Below are 27,665 nucleotides of genomic sequence, written 5' to 3'. Positions count from 1 at the left end.
TCTCTGGCTGTTCTAACAACCTCAGACAAGGTATCGTTTTCTCTCGCTCTCTTTAACACATCTTGTGCCTCTCACAGTGTTAGTTGATATAAGCCATTTGGCAGCGCTCTCCGCACCGCCTCTTTAGCTCAGTGGTAGAGCGTTGGTCTCGTAAACCAAAGGCCGTGAGTTCAACCCTCACAGGAGGCAACTATGATATAATGAAGTTTTTATTTTTCATATATTTTTTTTTTTTTATTTTATGTTTTGTTATTTTTTATTTTTGTACAGGGTGTTGATATAGTTATATATATATATACATACTTTCTGCCAGTATATCGGAACGTATAGTTTTGTTGACCTTTTATTTGGCCGTCGGGGGAGAAAATTGCGTGAAAGGCATAACTAGTTACGCTGCCCTTCTGGGGTCCAAGTGTTATTTTATGACTGCCGTGCTAACAAACACATTGCACTGCCTACACGCACGTGTTGGCCTTTAAAACTAACGGCAATACGAGTTGTAAATAGGGTTTCGGGTTCTGTATGGTGAATGATGCGGTCATTATGGCCATGTATCTGCGTGGGAAGCTGGGCGGGCGAACATATGTGGACGTGCAATGATTATGTACTGGTTCATACTTACATACGAAGCCCCAACATTTGTGTAAGCTCCTCTTGTTGTTTGTTTGTGTTTGAGCGGTATTTGGGGAAGTGTTGGCAACACATAATAAGAGGAAATAAAAATAAATTTAAGCAAATTGCAAACACGACAGCCAATGCACGAAACCCTTGATGGCCACACAGAAAGTTATCTTAATTAACTTTATCTTTGTCCGCTTAAGGTTCAGTTAATCATTAAGCTCTTTATGATAAGCGTAAATCAATAATACTATTTTATGGTTACTGCTAATTTATGTATTAAGAACGAAGTTTATCTTTTCCCATAAAACTATCACACTAATACCCTTAATTTACTCAAAGTTCTATTCCTCGCAATATGAACTTATGATTTGTACAACTTTTTAGGTTAGTCTTTAAGATGTAGCGTAAATTATTGAGTTTATTTCTTTTGGAGCAATCACTGGTTATTAAAGCATAGCAAATTTAATCTTTTGTCTGCTTCTTTCAGTTTCATGAAATTGAATCGGTTTCGGTGAGTTATAAAAACAAAAGCCTTTTTCCAAAAGAGGGGAATACTAATCGGGCATTTTAACCTGCCATAAATAACCCTTACCTTACCTTAACTCCACCTGTGCCATGGCAATTAATGTGTAAATTGGCCCCCATTAAAGTGTGTCACGCTTTCCATTTGACTCGGCAATAAAGGCAGCCACGAACCGAGTTAAGCCTCCAAAAGCTCAAACTTTTGGCGCTCTACGCATATTCTCCAACGAACTGAATCCTTTATTAAGAACAGCTTTAAGAAGTCTTGCCGCGACCTATGCTAAATTTATATTTATGAATAAATAAAGCTCGCAGATGACACTTTTGTTGTATCGCCTCCAGCTGCGAACTGATGACCAAGGGGCTGGTTATTCCCTTCGTTCGGAACTAATTGAAAATGACAGGGTGCCTGAATTGTTGTTGCTGCCAGCGGCGGAGAGTCTGGAAAATGTTAATCAACGGGGCAACTTCGCTATGAGAAAATCAAATCAAGGTAATTTACCGTAAGAGACAAAAAGGCATCGTTTCATTTCGCAGGCTCAAAAATTGACAGCACATCCGTTACCTTTTTTTTTTACTGGGTGGGTGTGCCTGTATCGATCGAAAATATTTAAGTCTTAATATAGAAGGTTCTTGGTTCTGTTTTTATACCCTTGCAGAGGGTATTATATTATCAGTCAGAAATTAGCAAGCCAGTGAAGGAGAAACCTAAAGTTTATATATTCTTGATCAGCATCACGATCCGAACCAAAATACTTCTGCTTGAAAATACCTTAACATGGATCTTAGTGGGATACCAGTTGATTTCGGTGGATTTTTCAGTTCTGTGTGTGTGTGTTTGTAAAGTGGTTCCATCTATTGAACTCCACTCCAGGATGCAGTGCATTGTCACCTGTTTTAGTATGGATTTTTAATATTCATAAATTTAATTATGATTTTAACTCATTCCAGTTGCAGGTGATGCTGACCCCTTCCTGCTTTTAGTGGTCTATAAGAAGCAGTGTTTCCAAACCCAATAAGGTGCGTACCGTTAATACCGTTAAAATACTCAATATACGAATAGCTTGTTAGGCTATGCATTTTTATACCCTTGCAGATGGTATTAAAATTTCGGTCAGAAGTTTGCAACGCAGTGAAGGAGACACCTCAGAGCCCATAAAGCTTAAAAGTTTGAGGTATTTCCTTCTCTGCGTTACAAACTTCTGATTTAAAATATAATACCCTCTGCAAGGGTAGAAAAATTGAAATAGCTTCAATGTTGTTCAGCCTTTATGTATTTTGTTCGACTTTCTTGTTTGTTATAAATTTACCTGCAATACTTTTCTTTACATTTGTTCTATTATTATGTTTAAAGAAGGTTCGTTCAAATTTCAAGCTGCGATTGTTGAATTTTATTTAAAGCTTTATATTTCGAGAACCAAATAACAAAACATCAATACTATTTTCCCGAAAGGCTTCTCAGTGTACCCTTCTAAAGAGGCCAAGTATTTGGGCTGTAATTTATATGCGCACAGCAGATACCAAAATTCACCGAGGAGTTGGCTGCTATCTTACCTCATTCTGGACCCGCAATTTGCATATTGTGTACATCTTGAGTTCGCACAGTCAATAACCTCCCACCCCCCGGCGTCCTTCACACAGACACACCCATCACCCAAACACACCCACACCCACACCCATACCGAGGCAAAAGAAAAATCCTGGCTTTCGCTTAGTATGCAGGTGGCACGTCAGCTCATCTTGGCTTTGTATTCCGGGCCAGCTTTTAGGCAGTGCATTTCCGATTGGCGCCAACTTTCGCTTCCCTTTTATTGGTATACCTTTCTGGCTCTGGAGCACACACTTCAACACGCAGAGCACACACACACAGGGGGGAAATTGCGAAAAACAAGAAAGCATTTTCCCTTTTAATTTCAGCATTTCTGAGAGGAACCCCACCCATTTTGACTTTTGTTTTTGCTGTTGCTTTTGGCCAGGACCTTACAGCCCAGTTAAATGACTGCTGCCTGCTTTGAATTTAAACAAATGAGGAATTGTTGCTGCCGCCTTAATGGTCGCCTTCATTCATTCATCTACCCGACTTTCAGCTATTTATATACACTTTTGTTCCTGCCAACTTTTTCTGGCTTATGTTTGCCCAGTCCCCCTGCAAAAGTTCTGTTTGCCATTGTTTGTCCTCTTATTTTTGTTGGCCCGACTGGATTGTTTGTTTTGTTTTCAATGTATATTTGATTCCTTTATGATTGTGTTTGCATTTTTGTTTTTATTTGTTTAGCCGTCAATTTTAATGAGCTGTCGCGAGTTGGGGGAGCCGCCAGCTCATAAATTTTATATTTCGCTATCAATGTCAGCGAATTTGGCTGGAGGAGCCCGTAATTTATTCATTGAATTTAATAATGCAGCACAAATTTCGTAGGCCGCAGCCTATTAATTAGGAGAAGCGAAAAAATATATATTTCTGCTGAAATGGGATCCTAAAACTCACCTGCTACTTCCCAGCACCCAAATCAAATGGATCCTTTTTGGTTTCTTTAATTTATTGTTTGGTTTTTTTTTTTCGGTTTTTCGCTTTTCGCAAGTTATACCTCTTTACATACATATGCTTGCTTAGTCGCACTTTGATAGGCTATTTTAGCAGTTTTACTTTGCGCTTCTCTAAATACATTTTACATTTCGTTTTAGTTAATTTAAATTAGTTTCAGTTTAATTTAATTAATGATACAATACCATTCCGTCGCCTTGCACTTTCAATTTGGATTCAATTACAATAATACTAAACATTTATAAGATACTTTCAATATCGACAATTGTTTTAATATATAATTAGGTATATATAGATATTGTATATATCGATTCATATTATCTGTGTAAGAGCCTCGAGCTCACATCGAGCCAAAAGTCAGTATATAATGGAGCTTAATAGTTTTCTCATGCAAATAACGACGTTCCTAGTTGATGATTACACATGCAACGCGCCTCTTTACACACGATTTAGAGAGTTTTTATAGTTCTATACAAGTTGTTCGTATATTCCATGAGTGTATTGTTTCAATGTTGCGCATCGGCATTTTCATTTCAGATTTCTGCGCTCAATAAATTTTCCTTCATGTGGACACGATTCAGCAGCAAACCTGCGGAAATGTCGAAAATGCGATGCGAGATATGTCAGCGAAAAAACATTTTCATGATTCCGCTCCCAGTGTGGATAAAATCAATAACAACAGAGTGGTTTCTAAAGTTCAGCAAATTTAGTTTCGTATGTGTGTGTGGTTGGTTTTGGAAGTCCTTGTGACCATTTGGTTTTTGGCATTTCTCATTACAGTTTTACAGTTTTACAGTTTACTAATAAATCATAATCGAATTACAGTGGCTCTTCCACCAGTTCATTCTATTTAGCACTGGTAAACGATGAGTGGGGAATGATGATTGCTTTCTGGATTTACGAGGAAATCTGCTAGATGAAAACGGTTAGTGTGTGAGCGGTTCTGGTATTTTGCTAAAATGCACTATTAAATCATTTCCAATTGTTGCTTCTGAACAGGGATTTATCGCTCTCAAAAAGTGCCAGCCCAAATGCATATTTCCCTTGCCATTCTGAAGGAATCGGAAACGATTCAAGAGTTATTGCAAAGGGGCATATCTTTCGACAGCCGTTGTTCGGTTTGTATAGTCAAAGAATGGTACTTCTAATATCGATTTGCGTTTGGGTTTTATGGATTGCAGGCTGCTTTTCAGCTTGGGTCAACATATATTTTCGGGGCCATATGTTGTTCGCCGTTATCCTATTTCGCTATTTGTATATTCTTTACTTCAAGTTTCGACTTTTATTAGACTAATAAAACTTTAGATTTACCATTTGCTTGAGTTCGGTCGTTTGTGGTATCTGTTGCTACAATATTTCGTTAGTTTCAAAGAGTAACCCGTATTTCAAATTGTTCAGTGTGTTTTCTTAGTGTGATTGATTGACCACAAATCCAACCGTTTATCCAGCTGTCGAGGTCTCCCTACTCCGCCTTCTCCTCCTCGTTTGAATTTATTTCATTGGATGTGTGATCTGTTTTATGTTTTCAACTCGCCTTGTTTACACTGCACTGCATCAACAAAAGTTGGGGCTAATAAAATGTTCGCTTTGTTGTTGCTGTTCTCCTCTGCACTTGCCAAATTGTTTTCACTTGTTGTCAGCCAGTAAATCCGAATTCGTTTCCATTCATCAAAGAGTTTCTGGAGCAGAGCAGCTCGTAATGTCCGATTTGATGGGCCCACCCTGATTTATAGATAAACGATATTTACTTAGCAAGGCAATTTGGAAAGAAAAACTGAGAAATTAACAAGCGCCTGCGTTCCCTCATTAAGTTATCTATGTCAACAATTTTCTAGACTTAAGTGCGTGGATTGTTAGTTCAATTGTACATTTGAAATGTTCCCGTTTTTGTATATCAAGAGGTGGGTTTAAACTCAAACCGTTGGATTGGCCATCTAATCCGTGGAATACTGATGGGTCTTAATAGCCTTGGAAGCGAGTTCCGCACAAACGAAAAGCACAGGGATAGAGAGCTGGATCGGGTGGGGTGTTTGGTTCGGTAGCCTTTCTCCTTAGTCCCGGATGAAGACGAACTCGTTGTAGTGATTCCAGCGGTTCTCCTCGGTGTCCACTCCTGGTTTCGGCTCCGCCGCTGAGCCAGCGGTTCCGGATCCGCAGCTCCCTGCCATGCGGTAACCATGATCGTGCAGATTGTCGAAGGCCTGCTCGATGTAGCAGTGCTTGAGGAAGAACCGCGAGGTGTAGCGATCGGTGCCACCGTGATCGGGATCCCTCGACTCGTTCAGCGTGTCTCCGAACACCTCGCGGCATTGGGCCACCCTTCCGCAGACGAGGATTCGCGACAGCTTGCGGAACTTGACATCCGCCAGGCCGTCCTTGCCGAACTGGAAGCTGCCGCGGTAGCCGATGGTGATGCAGCCCGGCGGCCGGGCATCCCGCTCCCCGCGGATGCACTCCAGCATTCCAGACAGCTTGAAGTGCTCAGCTTCGCGCAACAGTCGCTGGCGCTCGCGGAAGCCCTCGGGCAGGTGGAGCGCCTTGTCGCGCAGGAAGTCCAGGATGTAGCGGAAGAGGACGCCGTCGCGGTCCAGGAAGTAGCGGCCCTTGCTGTCCTTGGCCAGCGAGTCGCGGCCCGAATCGCCGAAGAGCTCGGCCAGCAGGCTGCCCTTCTCCTGCTGCAAAGTGGCCAAGGTGGTCGTGTAGCTCACGCCGCCGACGTTCAGCTCGATGATTTCGGCCATGGCTTACAGTTTGCGGATCGTTTTCTGGCCAATGGATCTACAAATCTTCACCAGCACATATGGCTCCACTCGGGACACCCGCGCAACGCAAAGGTTCTTCACTTGCCGCTGGCTTTTCGGGGTTTGTTTACAGCCTTTGCTTTCTTTTGGGGGCCTTTGCTCCTTTTTCCCTTTTTTTCAGACGTTTCTGTTTCGCACTTTCTCCGCCAAACGCGTCCGCACTCGTTGAGGTCTCGTGTCGAACTGTTCTGGCTGTTCTGTTCTGGCGTTTTGCTGGCCTGGCCAAGAGCAGCGGCAGCAGCAGTGGCAGCAGCAGCGGCAGATGAGCGCTTTTCACTCGCCCGTTGGTGTACGCTCGCATTCGTGTGTATGCATTGTGGAAGGAGAGCACTTTCTCTCCACTTTCTCTCGCCTGCGCACTCGCTGGCTCTGTTTTGAAATTGGATATTATTGTTTAACAAGTGGTTAAATTTCTAAATGTGCACACCAATTCTGCGGGGCATATATAGTAGATACTCGAAGGGTTGCTCGATTCCTTTCGCCGCCGCTGCCCGCATGTTATTAATTTGACGAGGGTCCGCAGTGCGTATGCTTAATGGCCAATATGCTGGATTACTCGGTGGCAAAACTGCTGTTTAATGCCAGCGATGCTGATGCTGTTGCTGTTGCTGATGCTGCTCGAGGCATTAGCATTCAGATGGCGTAGAGTGAGTTCACTTTTTCGTGCGGCCAAAGTTCGCCGTCATGTCGCAACAAATTATGGCACATGGCATACTTTAAGGCGTCGCACATACTTTGTGCCCTCAACTATCTGGAATTATTTTTTCACGAGGGGTGGTAGAATGCAGGGGTGTGGGGGAGGTTGGGGAACTGTTTCCGAGTGGCAACAGGCGCTGACAATTTGACACCGTGACACTGACATTAACATGCCACAGCAGGCCCTGCGAAATGCAACTGGTTGGAATCGGGCTGCCTTGGCCAGCTTTTGGCCTCGTGCCAAATGGGCCACTCTGCCCTCGGTTTTTGGGCTTGGGTTTGGGCCACATCCACGCCAGACTGCCCTGCCTGCCAGCTCACCTGTTTGCTGTTGCTGTTGCTGTTTCAGGGGACGTGGATGTGGATGTGGCTGTGCCTCCTGCCGCCGCCCTCCGCTGTTAACATTCCACAAAGTGTCCTGTCTGGGTTCATGCGTGCCACTCGCTGCAATTGAATCAACAACAGCAGGCAGCAGCGAATACGCAGCTCTCTCTGGCCTACTCCCCCCTCCCCCCCATCCCTTCTCCCCACTCCCTTTTCACCACCCACTGCGTTAGCCCTTTGACACGGCCAAGATGAGCTGGAGATACACACAGACACTGGCTGGGAAAAACGAAACAATCTGCGATTTTAACAACTTAAATAGTTTTCATTTATTAAGCAAAAAAGAAATAAGCAATTTAATTTCAATAGGAGAAATATTTCACTATATAGAACAAAACAATGTTTGATAAATGTACAATATATTCTTTACGAGTGCCAGAGATAACATTTAAATTTGTATTTTTTGGGGTAGGGGAGGGTGGTCCCATACCGACCGGTCGTACCATACCGACCCCCCCATGTTTCTCAGAGATGGCGATGCTAGCTGAATTGTCGGTAACTTCAGTGAAAAGCTGTTATAACACAGACATTTTGGAGATAGATAGCCACTTTGACTTATTTTGTTTCACTGCAATTTTTCCGTTTGTTTTGTTTCAAGGCCTGTGACATTTATTTTTGAGCTTTACTGAACTTGAGCTTAAATTTTTTTTCTCCGCATAAAAATCGGAGAGTAAATTTTTCTGATCGTTGATAGTCCTAGCTTTCACTCACATAATTAGAATTACATCGCTCTTTGCGTCTTTAGTTAATGCCGAGCAGTTAATCAGAAAAGGTCGTGGTGGTCCGAAACCGACCGCTAGGTGATGGTCCGAAACCGACCCCCATTTATTGGCAGCTTAATATGTCATAGCGTATTTTTGAGGGAAAATATGAAAAAGTAAACAAGATTCAGTAAAGAAAAGTAACAGAAACATCAAAACACATCAGAAGAAAGCGAAGAGACAGTCATCAACGAGCGGCTTTCGAAAAACAACGCGAAAACAACGCGAAATCTTACTATGAGAAAGAGGACAACTCAGACTTCATCAATTGACTACAGTGCCCTTTATTTCATACATTAATTTTTATTTTCTGGAAAGAACCTTCAATATATTTCTTAATAAACGTCAAAATCATTAAATTCTATTTTATGTTATTAAATTTTTCTGTTAAGAAATAGGGGGTCGGTTTCGGACCACTACTTTTGAGTACGACCAAAAAGTAGAGTTTTTTATTTGCCTGAATATCTAACGCTTCAAAGCACCTACGCACTTACTAATCATTTAGATGTATAGTAAACTGATCCCTCTACATAGTAAATTTTTGAACTGAACTGAAAAATTGATTTTTCTCACCTTTATCGCTTTTGCCTTTTAGGGGGTCGGTATGGGACCACCCTCCCCTACGTAATTTATACGTACTTATTTAAAATTTAAAATTTTATGTTTTTATTTAATTTAAATAAACTTCAAATTAAAAAGTTAAATTTATTTATTTTTCGGACCGCACAAGGGTGTTATCTTAGATTTATAAATATTTTATTTTTTCAGATGTGTGGATCTACTTTTTAAGTTGCAAAATAAATTATAGTATTTTATTAAACCTTATAATGTGAAATTCTGCTCAAAACTGATTTAAGAGCTTAGTGTACAAAAAGTGTTGCCTTAATACCTAAAGTATTTTTAAACTTAAGTACGTTTCTTACCTGTCCGTTGGGGAATAGGACTTAATAAGGTATAAAAATCTAAAAATGAATTAAGGTAGCATAATTTTTCCCCTGTGCACTCACCAATACACCAGCCTGCTGCTAATTGCTGTGAAAACTTCGCTGTCATGAGCATTGGGGAAGGCTTTTAGAGCGTTCAACCCGCCCGAACCCTTCGGTTTGCTGCCGTTACTCCACTCATTTCCGGTTCCGGTTGCGGCAGCTGCGGTTCCTCCTGCCACTCCCCTTTCCCCCCTTCCCCCTCTAAATGTATACACAGCGTATACCCCGTCTCACTATCCGGCTAATGCTGCTGGTTCTTATCGGACGGACAGACTGCCTAACCATCGAAGCATTCGCGGCCATGAATTGCGGTTTTTGGCACGCATTAAGATGGCGCAACACTTTACGCGCCATTACGCCTTGCCTGCATTTGTATGAGTTTGTGCGAGTGTAGCTGTGGGTGGGGTTTGCATCTGTGTGGGTATGCTTACTTTCGTGCGGCTGTGTGTGAGTGGCATTGCTCTCTTGCGGATTCCGCGGTTGAGTTCCGTTTCTGGCCATGCCGTGAATGCTCCTTGTTTGTCTGGCTGACTGGCGCGATTCAAATTGATTTTGTCTGGCTGTCTTCCATCCCACCCACACAAACACAAACACAAACACCAACACACACATTTGCGCACAGTGCAACAGTGTGTATCTGTGTGGCGCTAAGTGTATCTATGTGTGTCCTAAAGCACTTTGTTTTGACAACGCGCCAAATTGTCGCCCCTCCACTTAGCGAAAGCCGTTTGCATGCTATTTCTGGTTTGTTTGCCTGTTTTGTTTACCTTTGGGAGCCGTCAGTTTCCTCGGAGCCGCAAGACGGGTTCTAATGGGCCTGTTCGGGCCACCTGAGCGATAAGGCCCGAAACGAAGCCCTTTTAAAGGCCGTGTGTCCTTTTTAAGCCGCACACACACTCATGGACCCCGTTGTGGCCTCGTTGAATCCATTTACACTAGAGGTGCCAAAATAAACCTTCGCATTCTCAGATTTTCTCTTGTGTCAATCAAATTTCCATGCGCAAATTGTGCATTTGATTTCCCTGGATAAATTTTGGCACACTGACATTGACAGAGCAAACAAAATTGGCATGCCCCAAATTGCAAAACAATGAAGTCAAATCAGCAATTGGGTTCTCAATCAACAGCAGTCAAAATCTTTCGCACTACCAGCTTCAATAAATAATCTGGTAATCGAAGGACGTTAACTGTCAAAGTTCTTGAAACTCTTGACTTAAGAATTTAAAAGCATTTGGTTAGGAATCATTGAGTTTAAATGAAGGTGTTGCAGTATAAATTCATTTAAATTACGATTGCCTTAGCTGTCAAAAAAAAGTAACAAATTTATGCATAAATTAAGTTATTTTATTTTGTATAATATTTGACGAACGTATTTTAATAATCAAAGCATCTGACAAAAGATTGACATTACAGACAGAAACGTTAATCGCATTTCTGTTAGAGATTATATATAATTTTGTACAACAATTCATTATTCAGTTGCCTAGAAATAATATTTAAGTTTCTGTTAAATTCTTGCTTATTCTAGTTGTGGGTAATATATTTGATATGTCTTGTTATAGATTGGCCGTGTGTTTAGAATGGATTTGCGAGGGTCTTGTTCTAATTGCCACCAGCTGGAGGCAACCCGAGGACGAGAACCCAACCGGAGCACTTATGCAAATGCACGCAGTGTCCGTGTGGCTAAGTGAGCCCGTGGATGCGGGTAATGGTGTGCGTGTGCATAATGCCGCGAGTTCCCTGGCCCTAAATGCACGCCCAGGCACGAGGCGAGTGCTAGTGCGAGTGCGAGTGCCAGAATGCGTATCCTCAAGATACATTGACGCCGGCACACGGTTATGTAAATGCGAGTGCAAGCGCATAGCTGCTGGGCAATTTAACACCATGCGGGTGGCAAAATACGAGCAGCACTATTTGCAGGCTGCAAGAAAGTGGACTTTAAATACACTCTCTGAAGGAAATTTACTCAAAAGATTACCTTTGTACGTGTATAATAATAAAGGATTTTATTGAAACAAATTTATGGTTTATTATAATAATTGAAAGCATTGTACATTTAGTTATCTCTCTAACCGTTCACGTGACATACAAATTAGTTTCTTCCTTTAGCGCCACCTTATGCACTGATTTTATGTTGAAAAAGAATAAATATTTAAATGATTCTGTTTTAGGATGGAAATTGTATACATTTTCTTTGAAAGCCAAATATTTCAATTTTAAATTGTAAACAATTGAAAAACAGCAGCCAATACATTCAATATTAGTAAAAAGTGTTTAAGATGAAAAGTAAAATAAATTGGTTTTTTTTTTGGGAATGCTTCTTAAAGGCCTTAGAAAATATGTTCAGCTAACAGGGGTAGTAGAAAGTTGCAGATGGTCCAATACAAATGAAATTTTTCAATTCATTTAAATAGTATATATTTTCTAATGGAAACAATATTTTAACAGTCGGAGAGTATTATACTTTCAACGAGAGCCATAGTTTTTAGTAAAAAAAATACAAAATTTATTTGGTAAACGCTGTAAATTTGCTCCTTGACTTTAGAGAATAAATCCGAGTGCTTGCTTAATTTTGAGATGTCAAGCGATCGGGGATTTGTAGTAACTTTCTGGCAGGACTTAAGTCGTTAATTTTGAATGCGAAGCTCGGGGATAAATGCATCGTGGGATCCTGGGATCCTGGGCTGCATTCACGACAGGTGCCTGCTGTTGACGGAGACGTTGATTTTATTCACTGCTGACAGCAACAGTTTGCTGCTAGCGAACACGCCCGACCACGCCCCTTCAACCGCTACCCACACCCCGCCCTCGTCCTTTTTTCCGACCCCTCGGCGGCATTGTGTGTGAAGGACATGCCCGAAAGTGGAGAACACAAAAACCTTCCGGCTTGCCTGCTGGCTATGTGTGTGTGTATGGGTATTCATATATGTGCGTGTGCATGCAAGTGTTGCTTTTTGTAGCAATTTTTACATTTCAGCCTCACCATCATTATTAAAAATAAGAGATGTTCGGTAGCTCCCCTGCTTTGCATGCTCTAAATGGATTATTCAAAGCCAGGTCCATAAATCGTGCTGGGCCTTCAAAAATCCACAAGTGGGGCGCACGTCCCCCTGCCAGTGGTATAATAGCACCACCAGATGGTGGCACCACCCAAGCAGGCAACCACCAAACCACCCAACCGTCGGCTATCCAAGCGAAATGCAATGAATTTGTTTACAGCCATTGGGACAGACCCCCATTTTCCATTTTCCATTTTCCCTTTTTTCTGTTTTTCTGCTTTTCTGTTTTATTCTGTTTGCCTGCACTTATCGAAGCTTGTTGCACGTCCGTGGGGCAACAACAATTTCGGCGGAAAGCAAGCTGTTTTCAATCTCTCAACCTCCCCTTACTTTTTGGCCATCCACTGCATTTGGCTATTTTCGTTTCGCCCTGTTTATTTATGCTCCTTGCCACACTGGCCCATTCAGGCGAATGGATATCTCGCATTGAGGGTCCGGTTCCATTAGCCGTGAAACTGTATGCTGCTCACGTCCTGCCGCTGCGGCGGATTTATTTTCGAGTTCGGATGGTTTTTTTTCCCCGGATCCGTTTCAGGGGCGCCCTGTTAAATTGGCGCTAAAAAGGTGGAGCTTATCTAATTAATCTAGCTCCCAGTGACCCTTCAAAAGATTCGGCTCCAGTGGAGCTGAAGTGTGATTCAATTAGCCAAAGTTTCGAACAAACTTTTCGAATGAATTCATTCATAAAACCTCTTTGGCTGCTAAAAATACTTGTGGCGAATCTATCAGCTGATGCAGCAGCATCAACAGCAGCCTGCTGTTGTTGGCCGTGTTCTCGAGCTCTTAGCCATTTTTATTCGCATTCCCGGTCGCGGCGGACAGCCTGCAGAAATATGCAAATTTAGTTCGGCCAACAATCGCGCAAATAATTCGAAATAATTGCGGAATTCATAGCGAGGGCAACCGGAGGAAATACTTATGAATTTTTGATTACATTTCGCGGCGGCAACAACGGCATTTCAACGATGCAATCGTGGGGAATAATTTCTGTGCCAGCGAGTTTTCCATTTGGCCTTTGCCTAATGAGTTTGCTATTGGCTTTATTCGGCTGCCATGGAGAAAGGACAAATGTCGGTGAGTTAAGTGCACTTTTCTTCGCGTTACATAAGCAGGAATTTGCAGCGCAGCATGCAAATGTGTCATGTATTTTTATGCCGCATACGCACCGTTGGCCGATTGCCGATGGCGACGGCGAATTGGCTAAGTAAAAATATAAACAGAATGCGCTAAGCAAAACAAAGAGCTAAAGAATTGTGTCACTCTCTCAAAATGCCTTTACCTGCAGGTCTTGTCTACGAGAACACCGAACCGGATCTCGAGAAGATCTTCCACTTGGCCATTAGCAAGGCGAACGAGGATAACGAGGACCTTCAGTTCCACGGAGTGTCCGTCTCCATCGAGCCGGGCAACTCCTTCGAGACCTCAAAAAAGCTCTGCAAAATGCTGCGGGTGGGTTGGAAACCATTAAGCTAGAAATTACATACTGAGAAAAAAAGGAATTGATAGAAATAATTTATAATTAATGTAAATAATATTATTAATAATAATATTTTTGACAGACCATCATTATCGCCATTCTCTTTTTGAGATTATATAGCAATATAGATTATTTTCACTTTTTTTTTTTTTTTTTGTTTTAATTGACTTAATATAACTTTACTGTACTTAACTTTACTAAATATTAATTTATAATATCAGACATTCATTTAAATTTGTTTAGCAGCAGTACGACTTACAAGGATTAACTAATCAAGTTTAACATCCTTTGCACTCAATAAAAACATTACTTCAAGCTTATAATATAGACTCAATAGTGTCGTAAATTGAATGTATATTGTTCTTTCTTTTAAAGATCTTTATTGAATTTACTTTATTTTATTTTTAAACTAATTTGGCTTGGCACAATATTTTTAAAATATCCGCAATATATTATCTTAAGTATTATATTTTGAAGTATCTTCTTCAAATAGATTTTCTTTGTGTACTAAAATCATTATTTTCCCCTAATCCGCAGCAAAATCTGGTGGCCGTGTTCGGACCCACCTCGAATCTGGCCGCCCGTCACGCGATGAGCATCTGCGACGCCAAGGAGCTGCCCTTTCTGGACACGCGCTGGGACTTCGAGGCGCAGCTGCCGACCATCAATCTGCACCCACATCCCGCCTCCCTGGGCGTGGCCCTGCGGGACATGGTGGTCGCTCTGGGGTGGGAGAGCTTTACCATCATTTACGAGTCGGGTGAGTATCTGGCCACCGTGCGGGAGCTGCTCCAGATGTACGGAACGGCGGGACCGACGGTCACCGTAAGGCGGTACGAACTGGACTTGAACGGGAACTACCGGAATGTCCTGCGTAGGATACGCAATGCAGAGGACTTCTCCTTCGTGGTGGTGGGCTCGATGGCCACGCTGCCGGAGTTTTTTAAGCAGGCCCAGCAGGTGGGTTTGGTGACCAGCGACTACCGCTACATCATCGGCAACCTGGACTGGCACACCATGGATCTGGAGCCCTACCAGCACGCCGGAACGAACATCACGGGTCTTCGCCTCGTTTCCCCCGAAAGCGAACAGGTGCAGGAGGTGGCGAAGGCGCTTTACGAGAGCGAGGAACCCTTCCAGAACGGTAAATCAAGTCGAGGATGACAGTACCACCTGAAAGTGTCGTGGCCCTGGCATCCACATCCGGATCCAGAGCCAGACACAATTTATGCAAATCCGAAATCCATTCGCATGACTGAATTTAAATAATTGAATTGCATTTTCATGGCCCCGACAACGGGGCGGAAATGATAAACGACGTTATCCTTTATGGCTCTTCACTCCCCCTCGCTCTCTCTCTCTCTCTCCTCTCTTCCTTTGGCAGTGTCCTGTCCCCTGACCAACAGCATGGCCCTCATCTACGACGGAGTCCAGCTGCTGGCCGAGACCTACAAGCACGTGAACTTCCGCCCGGTGGCCCTCAGCTGCGGCGACGACAGCGCCTGGGACAAGGGCTTCACGCTCGTCAACTACATGAAGTCGGTGAGTGGAGCTGCAGGGGTAGATGCACTGGTCGAAATTGCAAATTTATCCGGAAATGTTGAAAACACTAGGTAGAAATGTCTTGCCAGCTTTTCTTATTAAGCAAAAAGTTGTTTTTTTCATTTAATTCAACTTTTATTCCTAACAAACATTGCCTACTGCAAAGTACAATTTGGAACACATAAATATGTATTTAATTTTTAACGAATTAAAAAAGAGGCTATGTTAAATGATAAGCTCTCCAAAAAAAATTAACACTTTTTCAGCAACATGAAGTCGGTGAGTGGGGCTGGATTTCTATTGAGGGGAATTTTTAATTTATACGGAATTAAAAAATTTATTGATTGCTACTTCCAGTAAACAAACAGTTGAGTTTTCATTTTACATACATACTTAACAAGCCATAGCATTTCACAGTACATTACATTTTAATAACTAAATTTTTCAATAAGTTAGAATAGGTAATTAGCAATTACATTTTGCTAGGTTAAATATGCGAGTTATTGTTTTTTTTTGTTTCGTTTAGATACAAATAACAAATAATGCCAACTGCAAAATACATTTAGACAAATTTGACGAAATTGATTCATTGTTTAAATAATTTAAAATACAGAATGTTTACTGAACCAACAGTTTCTTTAAAAAATCGCCTAATTAAAAATCAATTCAGGTTTCATATACAAGTAGTTTCAAGTTTAAAATATTAGTATTTCTTTTTTTTATCGAAGATATAAGGTATAACATTTTGTGTAGATATAATATTTTATAAGCCCACCTATTTCCTGGAAACACTAGCAGCTTACCATCTTCTTATAAAAAGTGGGCCATTATGAACTCGAAACTTCTTTTACCACACAATAAGACATTTTTCTCTGTGTCTGAATACTTGGATGATTCTGAATAACCCATGCAGCGAGTCTTGCTCCACAGCTAACGCTGAATGGCCTCTCGGGTCCCATTCGCTTCGACTACGAGGGACTGCGCACGGATTTCGAGCTGGAGGTCATCGAGCTGGGGGTGTCGGGGATGCAGAAAATTGGCCAGTGGAGCGGCGAGGATGGCTTCCAGGAGGCGCGACCTGCTCCTGCTCACTCCTTGGAGCCGGACATGCGTTCGCTGGTGAACAAAAGCTTCGTCGTCATCACGGCCATTGTGAGTGGGCCAAAACCAGGGGCTAAACTCCGACCTTGACCTCCATTATGCCTTTCTTTACCCCGCAAATTGCAGAGTGAACCCTACGGCATGCTGAAGGAGACCTCCGAGAAGCTGGAGGGCAACGATCAGTTCGAGGGCTTCGGCATCGAGCTAATCGACGAGCTGTCCAAGAAGCTGGGCTTCACGTACACGTGGCGCCTCCAGGTGGACAACAAGTACGGTGGCATCGACCCCAAGACCGGCGAGTGGAACGGCATGTTGCGTGAGATAATAGACAGTGTGAGTTCTGGGAATCGGGGTACATAAATCTAATCGACATATGTTGCCCTGCGGCCATTTGATTCGGTGAGATTATCCTTTGTTCGCCCCGTGTGGATATTGATTTGCATTGAATGGCCATAAATGCTGTCATCATCGTTAACGTAAACGTTAATGCCGCCATAAATGGCAGACTATTTTCAGAGTGCCTGTGGCTCCAATTGCCTCAAATTAATGCCTTTTATAGTTAAGCGATTACTCTGATGTCCATACATTGTATGGTATTTCTCCCTTTGGGCAAGGGAATATATATTTTTTCTGGATTTAAAAGCTTGCACAAATGTTACGTTACTGTTAAGGCTCTTGAAAATATAATACCAACTCTTAGTTAAAACTCAACCAAAATGACAATTTGAAAAGAAATATTCACTGCATTACTTAAAAAAAAGATTGTGTCATTTACTCTAATCTGAATTATTAATTTTTTTAAAGCCTCTTGGGTTTTTTCAATTTTTTTGTTTATCTACAATTTATAGTTGGAGAAATCATAAAAAATGTATTATTCCTTCAAGGTTTATTATTTTCATAAGATTGTCATTATTATTTCTTTAAATTTATAATTAGAACTCTTGGTGGTTTTACGGTTGAAGTAGATGCACGTTTAGATTCATCCTCCTTTTTTTTGTTAAACAGAGACCTGAAATATCCAGTACCGAGCTTTCCTAAGAAATGTCCAAATGCGTATCCAATAGATCCACCCTGCGCTGGTACTCCATCAATCAAAACGTTCCGAGATCCTTGGTATTCCCTAATGAACCCCTCAAATTGTTGCTTTTCGACATCGGTTAAATGAACTGCGTTTGGATAGCGACGATAAAAGTTTATTAACTCCGGAATGTTTCTTTCCTTGGTAGAGTTGTTCACAGCTGGATTATGAAAGATGTCCAGAATTGAATTCCTATCGGCGTCATAATTTGGATCGTTAATGTCAGCACTTGCTGAGCAAAAGTATCCAATGAATAAAGTCAAAATACTAATAAAGTAGAACCTCATGGTTTAATCGGAAACTATGTACTGAAAATTTATTTTATGTCGAATTAACTTTATACTTAGGTCGTTGGAAATTCTTTATCTCTAAAAATTCCCTAGAATCAATATTTATTGCTTTTAGCACATCTCCGATAACAAAAAATGATTTATTAAGAAAATTTCATTTGTGAAATTCACGATTCCAAAGAAATTTCAATGATTCACATAGTAATTTCAAAGCTTATTTTTCACGTTGTGTGCGCTTTGTAAACTATAATGCATAATTAAAAGATTGCTCTATTACTACGCTCAATCGGGCGTATGCGCAATATTTACATGTGCATTTACATTTCTATTAATAAATGCATGATGCCGTGCATGCAAAGAGCCCATAATATAATCTTTCATATTTAATTAGCGTGCTGACATGGGCATTACCGACCTGACCATGACATCAGAACGGGAGAGCGGCGTCGACTTCACCATACCCTTCATGAGTTTGGGTAAGGATTATGAAAAATGTTATTTATTATTATTGAAATGGTTTATTTAAGATACATATTATACATATAGAAACAAATATGTAGTTTATACCCAACCCAACTTTCTTTTCCTTAAAATGTTGTTTGATTACTGATACAGATCTTAAGTCAAGGTTATTGAATCTTAGGTATAGATTTATTGAAAATAAAACTTTTTTTTTTATTTTGTACATTATTATAAATATAAAATAATAAATATTGTTTTAAATTTTTTGCCTGTATTTGTACTTAACAACTTATTAAATTACAAAAAACAGGAATTGGAATTCTGTTCCGCAAACCGATGAAGGAACCCCCAAAACTTTTCTCCTTCATGTCGCCGTTTTCTGGGGAAGTCTGGCTTTGGCTGGGACTGGCCTACATGGGTGTATCGATCAGTATGTTTGTACTGGGAAGACTTTCTCCTGCCGAGTGGGACAATCCATATCCATGCATTGAAGAGCCGACGGAACTGGAAAACCAGTTTAGTTTCGCCAACTGTCTATGGTTTTCGGTAGGAGCTCTACTGCAACAGGGATCTGAATTGGCTCCAAAGTGAGTTATCTTTTTCATAGCTTCTTTTTTAATTTTACATTAATTTTTTTTCCTTTTTAAAGAGCTTATTCAACTCGGGCTGTGGCCGCATCCTGGTGGTTCTTCACTCTGATTTTGGTCTCCTCATACACGGCTAATTTAGCAGCATTTCTCACTGTGGAGTCATTGGTGACCCCAATCAATGATGCAGATGATCTGTCAAAGAACAAAGGCGGTGTAAACTATGGAGCCAAGATTGGTGGCGCTACTTTTAATTTCTTTAAGGTGAGGATTAATTAACAAAGCCAATATCTTTCTACAATCAAGATAAATACTTTTAATCTAGGAATCAAACTACCCCACTTACCAGCGGATGTACGAATTCATGAGGGACAATCCCCAGTACATGACGAATACCAACCAAGAGGGCGTGGATCGGGTGGAGAACTCCAACTATGCCTTCCTCATGGAGTCCACCACCATTGAGTACATCACCGAAAGGCGATGCACCCTCACCCAAGTGGGAGCCTTGCTGGACGAGAAGGGTTACGGGATAGCCATGCGAAAGAGTATAAATCACAGATGATTTCGGTTATTAAGAAACCCTTTCTCACCTGAGTTTCCTTTTCTAGACTGGCCTTACAGGGACACCCTCAGTCAGGCGGTTTTGGAGATGCAGGAGCAGGGAGTGCTGACCAAGATGAAGACCAAGTGGTGGAAGGAGAAGCGCGGCGGGGGAGCCTGTTCGGTAAGTAATTAACCAGGAACCCAGGACTTCAGCAGCTGGTGCATGTGTGGGTGTGTGCAGGATGCGGACGAGGAATCCGGAGCCGTCGCATTGGAGATCAGCAACCTGGGCGGCGTTTTCCTGGTGATGGGAGTGGGCTCCTTCTTCGGCATCTTTGTCTCCCTGCTCGAGATGGTGTTGGGCGTGAAGGAGCGCAGCGACGAGAACCAGGTATCCAGCAGGATTACACACTCCAGCTTAGAGTACTCCCGCCTTGCCATCCGATTCGATTAGCTGGCCTGCTGCCCAATTGCACACACGCACACACAAACATGCACTGTGAATTGCTTATCCTTTGAATCTCGAAAATCCTTTAAAAAACCATAGGAAGCCGCCGATTCGGACGCCTCCTCGCTGGGATTCGCCAACCTGGGTGGCGTTTACCTGGTCATGTTCGTGGGCAGCTGCTTTGGCAGCGTTTACGGCCTGGTCAACTGCGTGGTCAGCGTTTACTTGAGTGCGAGGGAAAATAAGGTAACGCGGATGGGGCTCTATAAATACTTCTATTTATCACCTATACCGTGACTAAAAATGGCGCTGAAAAAGGTCGCCCTAAAACGAATAACGAACTCGGTCCATCAGCTCCCCAAAAAGCGACAGCCTGGAGCCAAAAATCACTCAGCTGTATCATCTTTAATACACAATTTTGATAATCTCATAATGAATCCCTAGTAAAGCCCCTTTCATGAATGCTTTGTGATAGACTTGCATGATTGTTTTGCATGTCTCCCAACGAAATAATTTATCTAGTACTTATTTGTATTTGTAATCCCATCCATCAGGTCAACTTCAAGACCGAACTTCTCGACGAGATTCGCTTCATCTTGCAATGCTCTGGCAATACCAAAGCGGTTAAGTATCCGAAGAACTCTTCGCGGTCTGCAGCCAGTTCCAAGTCGAAAGGATCTTCCCTTTCTCTGGATTCGCTGCCAGAGGATCCTTCGGAAGCCTACGAATCTGGCAAGCACAACCATAACAAAAAGTAATATCACAGAGTTACAATTGCACAAAACAAAGTTTATTATGGAAAAGATACAAAGCTGATGTTACAAATAAAATCATTATTATATTATAAATTTATTGATTTTCTGTAATTTGTTTTTGTTGGTGTAGGCCGGAAACGTATGATGAAATTTCATCGAAATATTTATCATCCTGATCGGTGTTACTAAGACCCTCCATCGAAATTTTATTTCTAGCCTCAATCGCCAAATTCATGAGTTCCCTTGTACAACGATCTTCGGCGACTGAATTCTGATCACTGCATATATGGAGAGAGTTAACCCAAACCTGAAGCCAGGCGCTCGGTGTAACAGGCTCATTAGTTCGAAGGAAAAACTGAATCCTCCGGAGATCTGGGTTGATTTCATCTGCACTCACGGTGCCCTTTAGGCAAAACAACAATGCCAGCACAAAGCTTAAAATGTATACGCCTTTGATTTAATGTCTCAAATATATAACTCAATTTACCTTAGACAGAGATACAAATTCATCTTAATTTGCTTTCCTTCCGAGTACTTAATAGGGAATAAGAATAAATTTGTAGAACTAGCAGGGGCAATTCTTACTAATAATATTTTCCAGCCGTTCCCCTGTTTATATAGGTGGGCTACTTATATATACATGCATCAAGATACATATATACATAATCAAGATCAAGATATTATAATCTTGCTTTGCAAGTAAATAAGAAAAATATTAGTAAGAAAAGGGAACGCTAAGTGGAGTGCTGATAATGAGGCACGTTTTACTCGTGTTAGGATTTAAATAGCATCTATGCAAGTCTTTTACTCTACGAATATAGTAAATAATGATTTTGTGATCATAATATGTAAAGCAAAGTCAAAACTTTTATATTATTCTCTGCTAAAAAATCTTCATTCCATAAAGTTTTCAAAAAGATGTTTGATATATGCAAGGGTATAATAATTTCGACTTGTCGAACTGTTCCTTAGAAAAAAAAAATCTTGTAAATATACCTTTGAAATAACCAAAAGAATATTGATAACATGTTTACTATAATAAAGACTTCTATACGCCTTTAAACAAACTTTCGTTTTAGCTGCCCATAGCACAAATAGAGTAGTTTACTCTTTATGTGTTTCTGCAAGGCTTTTAAACTTTTTGGTTAGGATTTCTGAATGATTAAAATGTAAAAGGACTCTAACATCGCGTGTAAAGTAATATGTAGCAAGATGCAAGATACATTGTTATTGACCAGATCTAGAGGGCGCTATAGGTTGTGTAAAATTCATACATGCAAGAAATGTGTAAAATATTAAATGTGTAAAATATTAAAATTAAAATTTCAGGGTCGTGCTAAGTAAACAATACAAATTAACAACAAATGCTTATATAAATAAAATTAAAATCAAATTTTAAATTGCGGCTTGCAAAGTGGGCTTTTGAGCTATAAAAACAGTTTGATGATAAAAGAAGTAAACTTGTTTTTCCTGAAAAAAAGTTTTGATTTTGATTCAATAAATAAAACCACATTTTATATCCTTTTGCATATCAATATATTTATCGATTTTCTCATATTATCGAGTGTCTTGACACATATTTTACTGATACATCCAATATATTGGTAACTTCCTTGGCGGAAATACATTTAATGCTTTTTGTTAGACACTGAGATTTTGAAAAGGTAAAATTGTACGAAGTTTTTGGTTTGTAGGAGTACCGACTGCCCATGTTTCCTCATGTGGGTCTGTATGTATAAGTAGGGTACACGTGTATATGTTGTTTATCGTGTATAAGTTGTATAATAATACGAATACCATTACCATATATAACTATAGTACTTAAGTTTGCCTCTGTAGGTATGCAGCATATTGCCCCAAATGTTTCATAATATCATAATATCCTATATTGCAATGCGCTTGTATTTTCCACATTCACGCACACATTCACAAGCACTCGATTGTTTGTTTATTTTATCTGGATTTGGATTAAACTTCATAACTTTAATACCTGATCATTACAGTATAGAATTAATTAGTTTAGCTATAATTGCATAGTCGTATAACATATTATCTGCTCTGACTTTAGTTATCTTGCGATTTTATTTATTTGTATCCCTCTTCATTTGCAAATGGCAAACATTTATCAAATTCAAATTTAATGCTCAACATTTAACTACATAAACAACAGAACTCATCGCTTAGGCTTAACCATCTAAATGAAAATTTGTGTAGTTCACTCTATAGCATCGATTTTGCATAATTAATTTTCTATTTTTCCAACATTCAATTAGCTATTTTGATTTATTTATGATAATGTTTTCCGCTGATGCAGTTTTTTTTTTAATTTTTGTGGTTGTTGAAAGGGGGAGGAAGCCGGATAGATAATACCAATTATAAAGTCGGAGTGGGCAAATTAACCAGCAATTGGAGGCCGTGGGGTATATAGTATAATAGACATGCAAACAGTTGTTCGATTAATTTATGCACTCAATTGCACTTTCATTGATGGCTGCGGCTTTCGAACGTGTTTTTGATTTGCTTATATTCAGATAGTCAGATATTCAGATATGTATGCACTGCCAGTGTTATTCTCTGTGTATCGGTATCGGTGGGTGTGTCAGTTGAGTTACAGTTTGAGTTTCAGTTGAGTTAGTATGGAAGGGCTCCCCGTTTCTGCCAGTGCAATTCCCCGGCGATTTGGGAAGCAAGTTCTTTTAAATTGCCACCTTTGAAGCAGTAAGTGAAACAGATTTTCAATCGACAATATAACATAAATGGAAATTGTGGGTTTCTAGCTCTCGTAAAAAGTTGTAAGCTCGTCTAGGTTTTCTTTGGTCTTTTGTATTCGAGTGTGTGTGCATTGTGTCCTTTTGGTTTTTGGGGGGTTGGATGGGTTGAGGAATTACAAAGCTACAAGGTATGTACAACAACGAATACATGAATACACATATCTCATCTGAACTTATGAAGTACACATTTGCATTTCGGTTTGTTTGCGCGTTGCCGAGGACTTAAAGCTGAACGTTTCGATACACACATAAAGCATTTGGTTTTCAGTAATAGTTACGGGCCAAACTGGAAATCAACAACGAGTTTAGGTCCTAGGATATGGGTTTCTCAAGGTCTCCACAAATTGGTGTTGTCTTAAAAGGTGTCAAGAGTTCGCGTGACTGCTCACATCGATTGGGAATATTTCCCTCATATTGTCTAACTAGGTAAGTAATACATCTAGGCATGGGGCATTTTAATTTAATTTAATTTAATTTGATACACCTTGGTAGCTATAATAATATTCTGCTAGCGGTCAATCAACCAGTTCTTTATAAAAACATAGAGGTGGCAAACCAGGAAATCTTCTATCTCAATTTGTCATTAGCTATCTCTGATCTATGCTCCCTATCAACTGCTGTACTTTAGTTTAGTTTGGTTATTTCACACATATACTTCTTGATTTATATACTCGTATTTATGTTTAAGTTACTAGGCTCAGTTTCTTGTAAGTAGTACATACAAATTACACAAAGTTTGGTTTGATTTTCCATTTGATATTTGTTCATCGTTTGAGCGCTTCGTTCACTGTTTTATCAATAAATATCTTGTGTTTTGTATCTTGTAGGTTTCACTTTGTATTCATCTCAAAAGTTCATTAAAATAAATGCCTTTTAGTTTGTTTGCTGGCACTCAAATGCCGAAGAGTATCCAAGTGTTTGTATCTGATAATGTAGTGTAAATAGTTCCTTGTTCAGTTGGTGGGGGCTTGGGTGTTAGTAGTTAGTTAGTTAGTGGGTTGGTTAGTTAGTTGATTAGTTTGTCTTGGCTTGCCATCGAGTGTTGGCTAAAAAGGGCCGAAAGAGGTTGGTGAAACCCGCTCTTCGAGTTTCGGGGAAGTAGTTTGAAAACGTCTAAATTACTCCGGAATCTCTGAGAAACTCGCATGCGAATTCAGCTCTGATGCACACATAGGATGAGGTCCTAGATCCTTCACCTGTGCACACTGCTGATTGTATATATATTGCTCTTTGTTTTTGGGCCCTCTTAAATGACACTCATGCGACGCCTGCCATTTCCAGTGCCCTCGGCTCAGTTGGCGTTGGCCAGCGTTTCGTGGCAGACCTCCATGTAGTCCGGATCGTGCATGATGCCCTTGATCATGTCCTTCAGCATTGTGTAGCGAGGAAATATCGGGTACATCTTCGAGCTGCCATACTCCTCCTGCGGAATTCCATTTAAATAAGGATGCAAAGAAAGGATTTCAGTAGGATTTCGCTTACCTTCAGCACGCGGATGAGGTGCCGCAGTCCCAGATACTTTTTCAGCAAGCGGTACAAGTCGTTAATCAGCTGCGTATTCTCATGTTCAATCTGAGCCGTGGTCATATCTACTCAATAGTATATATTTTAAAATTCATTACTGATTAGTGGGTCGAATGACTCACGTTCCAACCGCTCCATGCGTTCCCTCCGCTCGGCCGCCTCCTCCGCCAAGCGAGCCGATGTCTTGACTCCCTCACCGGACTTCTGGGTCTTCTCCATTATTGAGCAGGCCCGCATCACGTAGGAGGGCACCGTCTCCTGCTTCTCCTGCCGCGGAATGTCCACTAGGGTCCAGTACTGGGTCTCCAGGCGTATCACTTCCTGCGGGGGTTCGGTAAGATTTGATTTTATTGTTGAAATAATCATTGTCGCCGCGTGATTGTGATGAATTCGGGAATATATTTTTTATATACCTTACATATAGCGCTGTTATCAAATGCAAAAACTATTCAAAAGCGAAATTCTAAATACCCTAAAACGGTATTAATAAGTATGTATTTTAGGGCTACAAGACATATTTATCAACAGATAAATGCCATCTATAAAATATATTAATACATTTTTGGTAGCTTGTAAAGACTGATACCAATGTTGATTACAAATTTCGAAATCTTTAATTTCATTGATTGAAAACTTATGACAAACCCCTTATGACAAACCCCTGCTGGGTATTTAAAATGAAATGATCTTATTTGTGACCTTGTTATCTCTAATCGCTCTACAAAGAATGAAATATATTGTGTTTTCACAAAAAATTCACTTTTTGGGCAACATCCAACCAGTATACATGTTTGTTTTATTTAAAAATTCTGTCCGCCATTTACCGAATTTGTTTTTCCAAAACTTCTTTTTTTAAGTATCTGCTAAAAAGTGCGTTATAATTTAATAAATGCAACACATTACTTGACAAAAGTTTATCAGTCTAAGTGATTCGGATTTAAATTCCTTCTTAGTTGCAACTCATACTCCCTAAAATTATGTAAGTAATTTGTGATTTGACTACAATCTTTGTTATTTGGTAAATCAAATTTATAATTATGTATACGGTCCGCTACGTTGAAAAGATAATTGAGAAATAAAAGAAGCGTTTACTGACCTTAATCATCAGCTTGAGCATGGGATAGCGCTGGAAGATGTTGCGCTGGCTCTTGGAGTCGCCGTACTTGTTCATGAGGTTGATCAGCGCCTTCTTGGCGGTTTCGTAGGACTCCTCGAGCCGCAGGCGCAGCGATCTCAGCCGCTCGTTGGTCTCGATCACCTCGTCCCGCGTCATCCCGCTGGGCGCTCCTTCGTCCTTCACATCCTGCACAATTCGCCGCACACTCTGCGTGAACTTGCCGACAAAGTTTGTGGTTGCTGTGCGGCGATAGAAAACACAAAGTAAACAATAAAATCGTATATTGCTGTACAGAAATAAAATATTAATTTGTTGTACGGAAATTGCGCGAAAGCACTGTCATTCATTATTCGAAATGTCAGTAGACACGCGCATTAACCTGAGGATTAATCTGCGATTCATGCGGAAATTGTTCGACTATGGGAAAGTCAAACTATTATGCCATGATGAAATCGCATCTTCCTAACTAAAAATACATTTTTATACCTTCCTATTCTTGTTGTCTGTGGAGACTGCTACATAATAATAATGATTCGACCGCGCTGGGAATCGAACCCACTTCTACTGAACACACGCTTAGTGGTGAATTCGCGCGCACATCGCTCTACGCGCTGCACCACAACTACCATCAGTACTGATATGCCTTATCTTCACTTTGGTTCCGAAGAATACAAGCATTAGGGTATTTTAGGGTATTTTAGCTTGCTCTGCAAATTAAATTTTACAGATCTTACAATTTTTATAAGAAATATTTGTGCTCTTCTTTTATTATTATTTTATTTTTTTTTTACTTTCAAATTAGGAAAAATATATTTTTTGAATTTTGATTTGATGGAAAAGTACTTAAATATTTTTCAACATCAGTTACACATTTTTATACCCGCAAAGAGAAATTCTATACAGCATTTGATAAAGAAAGCACATGCGACCCCGTAAACCTAATATACTTAAATGATTTATGTATGATATAATTATGTAACTGGTATCTGATAGTCGTCTACAGAGTTTTTCCCTCTCTCGCTTTAAGCCATTTTTTTATTTTCAAGGCTAACGCAGCTATCGCTTGTTATTTTTTTAAAAATTTTTTCTCCAAAATGCCTACAATGATTAAAGCTTGCTTTATTATTCCGTAAGAACCCAGGGGACCAAATTCAAATATTTGCGAATTCAGTAAAGAATCCTAATAAACAAAAAAACTGGTAAATTACTTTGACATTTACATAACTTTTTTTAAGTCCTAATGGCATCGTAAAATCTTTAAAATATTTCATTTAAGCGAAACAATAAAGTTTGTTCATTTGCATGTAGATCTTTATGAGTGGATGGACCTTCATTTTCACGACGCCAATAATTCTAGCCATTAATGATTGGGAAAACTCCAGAATCGTTTCGAGCGTCGTTTAATGGGCTTTTCGTTGAGATGGCGAAAAGTGCAATTAGCATTCATCATTGTCAGTCCGTTTCTGCGTCCGTAAAGTCATGCAAAACGTGACATATTTCAGTGCCTGATTTGCGATTTGGGTCGTGCCACCGCAAGTGGCAGGCTGGTTGCCTCATCTGTTGGTGACTTAAAAAGCAGCGAATTAGTCAAGCAT

The 27,665-nt window shown here is 40.4% G+C and overlaps 5 protein-coding genes and 1 non-coding gene across 8 annotated transcripts in view; 2 read left to right on the top strand and 4 right to left on the bottom strand.

Annotated features, from left to right (window-relative positions):
- The first annotated feature begins 117 nt into the window (after nt 1-117).
- Nucleotides 118-189, top strand: Trnat-cgu. The gene has a single exon. It is a non-coding gene; the product is annotated as a tRNA-Thr (tRNA).
- Nucleotides 190-3,662: 3,473 nt separating this feature from the next.
- On the bottom strand, nt 3,663-6,662 carry LOC108093358 (BTB/POZ domain-containing protein KCTD12). The gene has a single exon (XM_017193372.2). The coding sequence runs from the start codon at nt 6,424-6,426 to the stop codon at nt 5,737-5,739; it is 690 nt and encodes a 229-aa protein (XP_017048861.1). The 5' UTR covers nt 6,427-6,662; the 3' UTR covers nt 3,663-5,736.
- A 6,528-nt stretch (nt 6,663-13,190) lies between these two features.
- LOC108093362 (glutamate receptor ionotropic, kainate 2) lies at nt 13,191-20,672 on the top strand. Of its 3 annotated transcripts, none has more exons than XM_017193380.2 (13): nt 13,191-13,446; nt 13,658-13,821; nt 14,387-14,993; nt 15,234-15,391; nt 16,322-16,543; nt 16,619-16,825; nt 18,252-18,336; nt 18,633-18,909; nt 18,972-19,173; nt 19,235-19,457; nt 19,521-19,636; nt 20,003-20,149; nt 20,458-20,672. In XM_017193380.2, the coding sequence occupies exons 1-13, from the start codon at nt 13,338-13,340 to the stop codon at nt 20,659-20,661; spliced, it is 2,721 nt and encodes a 906-aa protein (XP_017048869.1). In that variant the 5' UTR covers nt 13,191-13,337; the 3' UTR covers nt 20,662-20,672. The 3 variants fall into 3 exon arrangements, with proteins under 3 accessions (XP_017048869.1, XP_017048871.1, XP_017048870.1); XM_017193382.2 differs by lacking the exon at nt 20,003-20,149 and adding an exon at nt 19,697-19,846; XM_017193381.1 differs by lacking the exons at nt 20,003-20,149; nt 20,458-20,672 and adding an exon at nt 19,697-19,914.
- LOC108093363 (protein Turandot X) lies at nt 17,064-17,861 on the bottom strand. Its single transcript, XM_017193383.2, has one exon. The coding sequence runs from the start codon at nt 17,855-17,857 to the stop codon at nt 17,405-17,407; it is 453 nt and encodes a 150-aa protein (XP_017048872.1). The 5' UTR covers nt 17,858-17,861; the 3' UTR covers nt 17,064-17,404.
- On the bottom strand, nt 20,672-21,237 carry LOC108093364. The gene is made up of 2 exons (XM_017193385.1): nt 21,146-21,237; nt 20,672-21,092 (listed from the first exon to the last, which is right to left on the bottom strand). The coding sequence occupies exons 1-2, from the start codon at nt 21,166-21,168 to the stop codon at nt 20,753-20,755; spliced, it is 363 nt and encodes a 120-aa protein (XP_017048874.1). The 5' UTR covers nt 21,169-21,237; the 3' UTR covers nt 20,672-20,752.
- Nucleotides 21,238-22,237: 1,000 nt separating this feature from the next.
- LOC108093280 overlaps nt 22,238-27,665 on the bottom strand; it is a 31,184-nt gene continuing 25,756 nt past the window's right edge. The window contains exons 3-6 of the mRNA XM_043209217.1: nt 26,050-26,309; nt 25,076-25,274; nt 24,912-25,018; nt 22,238-24,852 (exon numbers count right to left, since the gene is read on the bottom strand). Of these exons, the coding sequence (XP_043065152.1) occupies nt 24,721-24,852; nt 24,912-25,018; nt 25,076-25,274; nt 26,050-26,309 (698 nt within the window). The 3' untranslated portion in view covers nt 22,238-24,720. The remainder of the gene's footprint in view (nt 24,853-24,911; nt 25,019-25,075; nt 25,275-26,049; nt 26,310-27,665) is intronic.

Source organism: Drosophila ficusphila, unplaced genomic scaffold, assembly GCF_018152265.1.
Source record: "Drosophila ficusphila isolate 14025-0441.05 unplaced genomic scaffold, ASM1815226v1 contig_791, whole genome shotgun sequence".
NCBI lineage: Eukaryota > Metazoa > Arthropoda > Insecta > Diptera > Drosophilidae > Drosophila > Drosophila ficusphila.
This window is presented reverse-complemented; position numbering and strand designations above follow the sequence as displayed.